The sequence below is a fragment of the Magallana gigas genome, chromosome 2 (assembly GCF_963853765.1).
Source record: "Magallana gigas chromosome 2, xbMagGiga1.1, whole genome shotgun sequence".
NCBI lineage: Eukaryota > Metazoa > Mollusca > Bivalvia > Ostreida > Ostreidae > Magallana > Magallana gigas.
This window is the reverse complement of record NC_088854.1, coordinates 27124813-27136443: the sequence shown is the minus strand read 5'-3', so window position 1 is coordinate 27136443 and position 11631 is coordinate 27124813. Positions and strand designations below refer to the sequence as shown.

At 35.7% G+C, this 11631-nt stretch overlaps 1 protein-coding gene across 1 annotated transcript in view; it reads left to right on the top strand.

Annotated features, from left to right (window-relative positions):
• Nucleotides 1–1907: 1907 nt before the first annotated feature.
• Nucleotides 1908–11631, top strand: part of LOC105335432 (ammonium transporter Rh type A) — a 45631-nt gene continuing 35907 nt past the window's right edge. Inside the window, exon 1 of the mRNA XM_034447743.2 lies at nt 1908–2212. Coding sequence (XP_034303634.2) covers nt 2023–2212 — 190 coding nt within the window. The 5' untranslated portion in view covers nt 1908–2022. The remainder of the gene's footprint in view (nt 2213–11631) is intronic.

The window sequence follows — 11631 nt, the reverse complement described above, 5'->3', positions numbered from 1 at the left end:
CTTTCATATTTAGTCAAAAATAAAGAAAAGGATTAATCTTCAACTAATGCATGTCAACATCTTCATCTGTGAAGAGGAAGATAAACTTAATTTTTAACAAATACACATGCATGTGTATTTATAATTAACGTTGGGTGTGTGTCAGCTAGTGTCAGTACATTTTACACCGATTGAAAAATTGGAAGGGTCCAATTCGCTTAAAAATGATGTTTTTGAAAGTGACTGATTGGTCATACAGGCACTATCCCTGTCACCTTTCTCCCGTGTTTACACCATATACATGTAGTTTCGCAACTACATGTGTATTAACATGTTCATGTACATATACATTATAAAAAGTAATCATTTTCAGTATGGTGTGATATTTGAATTATGATATGATTATCAGAATGATTTACCCCTTATGTAGTACTTATTCTTGGAACTTTAACACCCCCCACCTTAATAAAAAATAAAAAATAGAATCAGAGCCTCAACAACTGTACTATGAATTCGTAGATTTTGATAGACCTATAATCTGAACAGCTATAGTCTACTCTTATTGGACTCTTAAAAGTTTTGGGTCTTGACTTAAAGACCACTCAATGGTCATGGCCATTTTTAGACTGTTTTGATTTTTAAAAATATGGGAAAATACCGATTCATAATTATTAAAATATGGGAAAATACCGATTTTAAAAAGGTAAAATATGTAATTATATATTTTTCTTGATTAAATAATTGTTTATAGCTAATTTAAAATTAATCATATCTTAAAATTTTAGGGATATTTTATGGTTTATTTGTTGACTATACAGCCTCCTTAATCCGGTTTCTTGACTTTAAAATGAATCTACATGTACTATCAATGTAGATACCGTATTTTTATTTCCATATTTGTATATGGGATATAAAACTTAATTTCAATTTTGTTCATTATATTTAGAGACGAAACATAGAAATGTTACGAAAAGTTTTACCAGAAGAGATGCTTTTGTTCTATCAAATTTATAACAATCCATTCAATTTACAGACGATACAATGCATGTATTCTAGCTTTCTTCAAATGGAGCCCCTGAATGAATAGATTTTCCATCAGAAATTATGACGTACAGAGGTTTATAAACCACATTCATTTTGTCATTTTAGAGAGAGAGAGAGAGAGAGAGAGAGAGAGAGAGAGAGAGAGAGAGAGAGAGAGAGAGAGAGAGAGAGAGAGAGAGAGAGAGAGAGAGAGAGAGAAACCCCGTTTTTGGGTATTTTGTGATAGAAGAAACACGTCTGACATTATAAATGTTTAAATAAGTGACACTATATTCTGATCATAGCTCCTTATTTTGTTGAAGTAATATTGAAAAAAAAACCCTGATAGAGATACATGCACATGTACATGTAGCTATCATACCTATATAAGTATACATGTACATGTACCCGATGTATTGCTTTAAGTTAATTAGGTACACGAGTAAATAATAACAGGAGAACTTATATCATGCATCAGAATGTGTTTTCAAATGTACTTTGTCCGTATGCGTTGTCCACAGTTTGTCAGTACATGTACATGATATGCACGTGAGCACGCTGTGTTTTATTACGTGAGCTAGCTAGGTCAATAAGCTTTATACTTTTTATGTTGCAGTTCGTTGGATAATGTTATGCATGATGTAACTTAACACCATTTGCTAAGTACTGTGAACAAAACGAAATAGGGCATTGATAAAAGAGTGACAAATAACATAAGGTACAATGACTTTGAGTCCAAGTCAATTAAGACATAAAAAGGAATAACTTCTAAATATCAGAGTGTGACCTTAATATTTCAGCAACAAAAACGTAAAACTATGTAAATTTCCTCTCGTTCATTCATACTGCAACATATAGTCCCCCCTTTTCAATGTAGCATACACTGAACGCGTGACTTACCCCAAACTCCTATCGTAATAGGCGTATAACTTTGTCCCTATAGCAAGCTTCCTGGGTCCCCTTGATTGATTTTGTATCTTTTTTTCATAATCCATCGGTGATCAATGCAGGTGTGACAAAATGCAAGTAAAAGGCAAGAGGATTTTTATGTTTGTGCTGATGTTGGTGCAGTGCGCATTTATTGTGACTTTTGTTCTGTGTGTGGAATATGACAACAATGCAAAACCAAACATTGACAAAAATCTGCAAGGTTCTGAATCAGCTCAAGGGAAAACTCCAGAGAATGGCCGAGTAATGCAAACCTATCCAAGTAAGTGAATATACATGTACATGTACGTATATATGCAATAAGCATTTGTGAATACAGACCCTTTCCTCTTTCACCCCCCCCCCCCCCCCCGCCCCAAACCCTTGTCTAAAATTATAATTAAATGTTAAACCAATGTAGAGTGAACTGTTACGTGATACAAATTCTAATAGTAAAAAAAAAATCAAGGTGTTTACTTAACTAAAGAACCCTATCACTCAAGCAAATTTTAAAAAGCCTATTCAAAGAATATTACCAAGTTTAGAACGACATTTATAAATGAATTGGTCTTAAGTTACACGTACTTCTAAACCACGTCTGATAAATGGTGTATTTAAGGATTACTGAAGCATGCACCTCAGTGCAACATCGGTATAAGATACTTTATGCTCTCTAATCTTGAATCATTATACAGAGTGAACTGTTCTTCTCACGCATGCGCGGATCTAGAGGGGGGTCGGGGGGGTCCCGACCCCCCCCTGGAAAATGAAAATTTATTAAATTTACATAGTAAAATTATCGCGAAAATATGCCTCGGACCCCCCCTGGCAAACACAATTATCCTTCGGACCCCCCCTGGAAAAAATTTCTGGATCCGCGCATGTCACGTTGATATGAAATGTAATCCGAAGGAATATTACTATCATATCTAGACGCCTTACTCATTTGCCAAGCAGCGTTGAAAGAAAAAAAAATGTATAAAATTGGGAGATTGGTGTAAAATATTTAAACGATGAATCAGTGGGTCCAATAAAATCCACAATCCTCAAATAAGTTTTAATAATTACTTTATATCATTTTAAAGAGTTATCGAACATATACCTTTTGAGCGGACGACGTTAAAGAGATTTTTGAATAAATTATCAAACTGAATGAAGAATTATCGTAATTTAATACATGCATTTATATATTTACATTTTCCAGTGTTTTTGTCTGTGATAACACATTTTCCAGTGGCTTTTTTTCTGTGATAACACTAAAAATCGAGTTTGTGAGACATGGTCCAATACATTTCATCAACGACTTATTAATCTTGCAATGGCTGAAAATTATATGAATTTAAGTAATAATGAATCATTATTTGAATATGAATTATGGGGTGATCATAATACTCAAAGAATGATTCCTCATTCCTTAAATAAAAACAAGCCATGCAATGCGCTCCGAAATGTAAACGCAAACCATATAACGTGTCTGTTGAGCATGCAACCAAAAATTTTAATTTTTCCAACATAAACCAAACATAAATGTACACTGCAGAAATGTAGATCTCCGGTAGAAAAAAAATCGTAGGAAACCGGTCAACCTGAAGTTTACCGTAGAGCTACATGTACAAATCTGCAGCTAGAGAATTTGCAGATGTCTTTTGATCACTTAATTGTAACATTGGCATAGCTGATGAGAGATTGCTAGGGTTAACATAATTTTATATAGTTATACACAGAGTATTCAAAAATATTAACAGTATGTAAAAGTTAACCGAAAACATTCACTCATGTAAAGCAAAGGTTGGACCAGACATTAAAAAGCAGAAGAAAGAATAAAGAAGACATCCCGAAGTCATTGAAAAAGTTATCATAAAACCGAACATTCTTTTCAGAGGTTCCCGGATGTACCCCACCCAAAACGTCATCCGTCCAATCACAAACAGCAATGAACATACGGGGATGACGACAAGTGTTTGTGACGTCAGATACGTGCAGAGCACAAGTTGTCCAATCACGTGCAGGACTAGTTGTTCTGTTGTGTTCCGAATATACCTTTGGTGAATTTCTATGATATGTTCACCCCTTCCCAAGACTGGGTTTATTGCGGAACTTTGGAACCGTTTGTACATGACACACAAAACACCTGTCAATAAGGAAAAAGCAGGGAGCATTTGCCATCTTATGGTATACACCAACCGGGTGAGGATCGAGTCTGTTTGTGGAATCGTCACAGGGAACAAAAAATATCCGAGGACACCGAATGCAAAGGTGAAGACAACTCCAGCCAAGCTCCCACGAACCACGAACGCGCGGTCTTCCGGAAAAGAACGCATCTCCGCCACAAACACGTGGTTTAAGTCGGTCACTTTACTCAAGCTCCATTATATTGGAATTATTTCATAATTCCATGTACATGTACTTGTGCAGCTGCAGAAGACTATGTCTTGCGCTCCATACTATTTTTCACACTGCTAACTTTTAGAGTTTAGCAGATAATACCCAAAGGAAGCTCGTCGACTTATTTGTTAGGGGAAAATCTTAATCTATATATAACGTGTTCTACCTGAGTAAACCAGGTATGTTCATGTGTTTAAAACCGGAGTGGGGCCTTACTTGGGGAAATCTTAACGTTCCCCACAGTTCTATCTATTATCGTGTTACGAACAGCGTGCCAGTTTGTTTGTCGGGCCGTTCTAAAATTGTGTACGCTGATTATCATATAACTCATCGATTGGCTGTTCGATTTCATTGAAGTTACATGTAATACTAATTTGCATATCAAGCACAGAACCCAGAAACGCACTGACCAATGACATTACATGATTTTTTTGGTAGTGAATATCAACACGTGGACAGTCCAGCGCTTGCTGTTTGTAAAATGTATTAAATATATATGCCTAGAAATAAGTGATTTAATAGTAGTATGCTTACACCAGTTTACTCGGACCTCGTCGACGGGATCTTCTGCATATGGTACTAACAGTTACATACTGTTTCATCCATTTTCATAATTAACAAAACGCTAAAGAGGGGGAGATGGACAATGTATTTAAATGAAATACATCCTCCACCGTTTTTACTTGTTAAACGAACGTCGCATTAATCGAATACTCCCCGATAAATCTATTTATACTGGGAGCGAAAGCGCTCTTGCATGAAATAACCAGTCTTAAAGTAAACCAAAATTTACGGAAACTATCGGATATTAACGAAGTTGGAAACGTTAAGAAATAAATTTAACAAACAACAAGCTTTGGACTGTCCACGTGTTGGTATTTACTACCAAAACATCATGTTATGTCATTGGTCAGTGCGTTTTTCGGTTCTGTGTTTGATATGCAAATTAGCATTCATATCAATGAAATCAAACAACCAATCGGTGAGTAATATAATAATCGGCATACAAAATTTTAGCACGGCCCGCCAAGCAAACTGGCACGCTGTTAGTAATACGACAATAAACAGTAAACACAAACACTATACGAATCACATCATTTAATAAGAAATTCCAGCAAACGTGTAGCAGGTAAAATCAACTTGCAAAGTTGAATTGCAGAAAAAAGTGCTTATACATTTTATATTAATTTCGTTATCCAATAAAACTAATAAAAACAGGTTTTAAAATACAATACATACAATAAGCATAAACACAAATCGTAGTACTCGCTGTTCCACTCATGCCAACAGCTCTGTTGAGTGGAGCATTCAGATATCCCCACCAAAACAGCATCCTGAATATCACGAAATCGCACGACAAGATCGGAAGGATCTTTAAAGACGCCTCGTCCAGAAACGTACTGAGTGTCAACAGACCAACGGCATGAAGCAGGAACTGCTCAGTTGTGTTCCGAAGGATCCTGTTCGGAACATCCACCATGTCCTCTCCGCCACCTTTTACGGGGTCGATCGCTCTGGTGAAGAAACGAGTATCTGCAACGCTTTTAAAGAGTGCAAAAACTGGAATCGTAGATATGAAAATACAGCGGACGGCCAACACAAGCCTGTCGGCCGGTGACTTGATGTCTGATATCTGTATAGGAAGGAAGTGGTAGGCACCCAGGCACATCCCGATGCTGAGGATGATACCGACTATAATCTGGTTCCTTACCCAGATATGGGACTCCTTCGGTGCTTTCCTGTGTTGTGATTTCTGCGTCATAATTCTTCCTAAAGTCAACACACATCCAATCTTATATAGATGATCAATAAAAATTATCTTATCTATATTCGGGTATCCACATGATTAGATAAGTTAACGAATTTCAGTGACATTGAAAATTGAAATTTTTTTTTTAATCGTCTGGAGATTTGCTTTGCACATACATGTAGCAGTTGCCACTTATTTAACAGCATTTTACCTGACAGAGTTGTACGTACGTACGTGTCGTATCCCCGAAGAAGCCCAGTTATCGTCCCACAAAGTGAACTACCTCAGTCAGCACCGTCCCGCACACAAACTGGGTCAGTTCTCCGATGTTGACATTTGCTATAGAGTTTACTAATATTTGTACTATTTTATCTAAATCGAAGACAAAGAAACCAATGCTGTCAAGTTACTCAGCATTTTATCAGACAAACTTTCTCAGACTTATTACTCTGTCTCGGAAGTAGAAAGTTAAATTCACGTGCACTATTGCCTTTGCCCTTGAGCATTCTAATTATTCAATATCTTCGTCGCAATACAAAATATACAGTAAGCATACACACAAATCGTCGGAAAGAATGTGCTGACGAATCCATACGCTCTTTTGGTCGGAGAGGACATATAACCTATATGATACACAATTCTAGCGATCAAAAAGATCCCAGAGAGAATTGGAATAACTTTCATAGAACTTCCCTCTAAGAATACAGTCAATGCAAGCATTGCCATCATATGCAGTATGAACTGCTCCGTTGTGTTTCGGAGGATGCGGTTTGGAACATCCACGAAATGTTCCGATCTCCCGTACACCGGATCAATGGCGTTCGAATTTCCTCTGACGCTGCCGACTGCCACGATGCCCATTACAATGGAGAGAGAGGACACAAAGAGGCAGGGAATAGTGAGAGAGAGTCTGTCTGGTAGTGTTACCAAGGTCGAGGTGTCTATTGGAAGGAAGAAGTAGCTCAGCAAGAACACAGTCGCCGTGATAACAGTTGATACAATGGAATCACGTTCCATTCGCCCTTTTTTCTCTTTAAATGTTCTCTTTTCTTCTGTCCATTTCGATGATTTCTCTGACATGGTGCTGACAAAAATGCAATATTTTCCAGGAAGTTGATTTTCTAAACTGAACTTCGTAGAGGGACTGCTAGTAATATTAATTTTTCTTTTCTTGTCTCGACAGTGTTCTTAATTCCTTCAATGCTTCGGCGTGCATCTTGTAGATGGTCCAATAAATCATTGTTAGTTTTCCCTCAAGTTTGGGCCATCGTGTTATCAGGGACTACCCAGATTAAAGTGTTTGGGGCGTATGGAGGAGCGATAATGCAAACGTGAAAGTTGGGTACTAAAAACTATTGTCATCAGATAACGTAATAAAAATTCTAGGGTAGGTTTTTTTTTTACAATGATTGTATGCTACATGTATCTAAAATATATCGTAATATGTTTTACGGTGCGACCGTTGGGGCGAGCGCGCAGCATTTGATCAAATAATAAATTATGATAAATCAATAAAAATAAAAGTATCAACGTAACGTAAATGAATTTGAATGCAAAATAAAATATAAACATGCCTATTTTTTCTTGTAAATTTTCATAATTCATAATTTTTAAGATTGTTTATTTATTTAAATACAATTTATCTCAGTTTTTACAATGTTGTTGAATAATAACGATTTTAACATAATGTTTATTGAGGTTTATTTCCTCTTTTCTTGCAGCAGACATTTTTCTTAAACTTACATATATAAAATTGACTTATCATAGAGTCTCCCCCCCCCCCGTTTAAAAAATATATAATTTACGTATAAAAAAAAAATGCTGATCAAATAAGAAAATCGGTTTTGGACCCCCCCCCCCGGGAGGATGTAATAAATGTGAAAATAAAGATACCATTGAGCAGTTAAAGAGCTAAATGCATACTATGCACTCACCATTCCTCACCCGGATTAGAATTTCCCTGATTTTGAGAATTTATTTTTCATTTTACTTGTAAATATTTTTTAAATGACGCTGCCGCGCCCCCTTTTAAAAAACGTTCCTGGAAATTAATTACTGTAAATATATAGTGAATAAAATAAATGTGAGCATTCATCCAAATGAAAGCAAGTTACAACTGCATGTTTCCTATTTAATCAAAAAAAAAAAGATATCCCCATTCTTTAGCTTTGCAAGATTTTGAGAAGATTTTGGTATTTATATTCCAGCAGATTTACAATAACTACTTAGAGTAATTTCCCTTATTGTGACGTCAAAGTTGACGTCGGTCAAGTGTCGCCTTTCTCTTTGAAAAAAACCCTGAAAAAAAACCTAAGTGAAATATACTGTTTTGTTTACTTAAAAAGCATGATATTAATGAAATTACACAATTTATCTGTTTCTCAAAAGTTTAACTTTGATTCTCGCGAGAAGGAATCAAGTCTAGTGCACTCGGAACTACTCGGATGTCTCGCGCACTCGACAATATTTGTATGGAGCGTAGCGGAATCAGCCGAGGATTGCCGATTGAGTCTAGTGAGATCGTCCGACATTGATAAATTGCATTGTGGGTCGAAATTTACTGACTCCGAAAAATTTGCAAGAAATCGATTGTGACGTCACTCGAAGGAACGACAACTCTGTTAGTCTTATGTAATGGAATTATTTTATTTACAATGCATGATGTACATAGTCTTTTATCTTGTTCTCGTGAGAGTGTGAAATGGGAAACCATATTTACAGGGAATTACTGGGACGATTAAAACAAGGCATTACTGGTCCGATTTACTGACGCCAAAAAAATCCGTTGAATGAATGTGCAACTAGTCCGAATTTTCTATTCACACACGCCTTGCCGGTAGAGCTCGCTTCGCGACGGTGTAACGAAGAATATTGACCCGGGTTGAAAATTGACCCGGGGGTAATTTTTCAACGTTGAATATTGACCCGGGGGGTCATTTTTCAACGTTGAAAATTGAGACCAAAATCGTGAAATTTATACCCGGGGTCATTTTTCAACGGTATGAGAAAGATTTTTCTAAACTCTGATGACCTCGACCCGTTGAAAATTGATCCTGTTGAGAATTGACCCAAACCTCAGAGTTTTGATCTGAACTGGAACTTACTCTACACGGTTTAAATGTACAATCATGCACATATTTGAAAGTTTCAGTTTTAAAATGTACATATTGTCCAATACATATGCGGACGTGGCTAATTTCTTTTAGGCTGATATGTCCAATTAATCATTTAGTTTTTAGATTGAAAATATGATAAGTAAAAGACGCGATCACCCGTGGGTATCCGACGATGTCTAAACAGCAGTTTTCGATTTTGTCAACAGTCTGAAACGTGCTAGGGGGTAGCCATGTATAGGTAAGAACATGCTCACTTACAATGTTAAAACTAGATAAATACCTTTTTAAAAACCTGCAATGCAATAATTTGACTGCATGTGTTACCAAAATGTTAATAAATAATGGTCGTTGTGAAATATGACTTGAAAGACATGTTTTATATAGTATGAAATGGGTATGCAGGTGTATGGAGTATGCAGGTGTATTATAGTCAGTTTTTACACATATTGGTACGTACCTAGCGTACGTTAAAAAAATATTGTATGTTTTTCCTAGAATATTGACTTTGTGTCAATCATGCTTTCAGTGATCTCCATACAGAATTTCCTCGACACGTACAATGTACATGTAGTTTTGATACATGTATCTCATTTAAACTGTTAACTTAATTTATGTCTAATTATTTATCAATTAACGATGAGAGTGTTTATAAATCAAGGGTCTGCATATAACATTATACGAGAGAGAGAGAGAGAGAGAGAGAGAGAGAGAGAGAGAAAGAGAGAGAGAGAGAGAGAGAGAGAGTATGAAAAGCCATTACAAATTTTATAGTTATATGTCATTTTCCACTTAATGAGTTGTTACAGCTGTTATCATGGTAATGTTTTGGGCCATGTCTCATATACTTCATGTGCCCATAAAAAAGTGTAATCTGGGATACACCCTTTTGTTTTGATAATGTCAGCATTTAGCTTTGTAATGATAGCTAGTGTATCTTTTTTCTTCTAATCTACAGGTTTACCTGCGACCTCCAGATGTAGAAACTTGCAAAAATTCAAGTGACTGTACATATTGCAACATTTCAATCAATGAATTATATAATAACGGTGTTAGCTCCCCGGGGGCCTATCATGTTAGTCTCCTTTCTTTGTAATATCTAGCTGGGAGTTAGGACATATGTGCATGCAATGGGTGAATGCTTCATATAACATAAACAGTTATATTGCAGTCTTCCCCGAATGTCCAGCAGTATCTCCTCCCAGAAGCCCTCAAAGGAACTCGATCAGACACAGATATGAAAGGAGGTGTATATACATGTGAAAATAAATAAAGACATGAACTGTTGTCATCTAATTTGACTCAGAACAACGTATCTTTTGCATAAAAATTTCAGGTAATCTAAAATTTTCAGGTCAATTCCAATTTTAGATGGGGATCGCACTTCTGCGTAAATAACCGATAATGGTGCTATTTAATGATATATTTCAACACATATATACCTGGAAATATGATAAAAACGCACAAATATACATTAAAATTTACACAGAATATACAAATGTATCAATTACATGTATATAAAATTTCTGGTCAGTTAATATTCAGTTCCATGGCGATTCAAATTTTCAGGTCTTTCGTATTCCTGCATAAATAATTGATCGGTATGATATATTTTAACACATATATACCTGGAAATATGATAAAAACTCAACAATAAACATTAAAATTGACACAGAACATAAAAATGTATCAATCATTTAAAATTTCAGGTCATTTGAAAATTTCAGGTCAATTCAAATTTTCAGGTCTTTCATATTTCTGCTTAAATAACTGATCATTATGATTTTTTAAAAACAAAATTATACCTGAAAATATGATTTAAACCCCCACAAAATAATTTCATTTGACTAAAATCTTATAAAAGTATCATTTATATAAAATTTCAGGTTTTTCAGGTCATTAGTATTTCAGGTCTTTAGTATGTTCAGAGAGAGAGAGAGAGAGAGAGAGAGAGAGAGTATGAAAAGCCATTACAAATTTTATAGTTACATGTCATTTTCCACTTAATGACTTGTTACAGCTGTTATCATGGTAATGTTTTGAGCCATGTCTCAGATACTTCATGTGCCCATAAAAAAGTGTAATCTGGGATACACCCTTTTGTTTTGATTATGACAGCATTTAGCTTTGTAATGATAGCTAGTTTATCTTTTTTCTTCTAATCTACAGGTTTACCTGCGGCCTCCAGATGATCTGAAGATTAGGAATATAGAAAATATTGTCAATTTGATATTGCTAATGACCCAGTCAAGTCTGCTGAAGCCCGGAAGGTACTTCTTTGTCATGTAATAAACTTACAACTGGTCCTCCACATGTAGATATATTTGGTTTAAGCTGATTGAAAGCCAAGCAAGGTCATCTAAATAGCTACAATGTCTTGTGTAAAAGGGAAATATTTGTATGGGCATCTTGTTGCCACTCTGCATGATTATCTGTATTTGAAGTGGTGGGAAC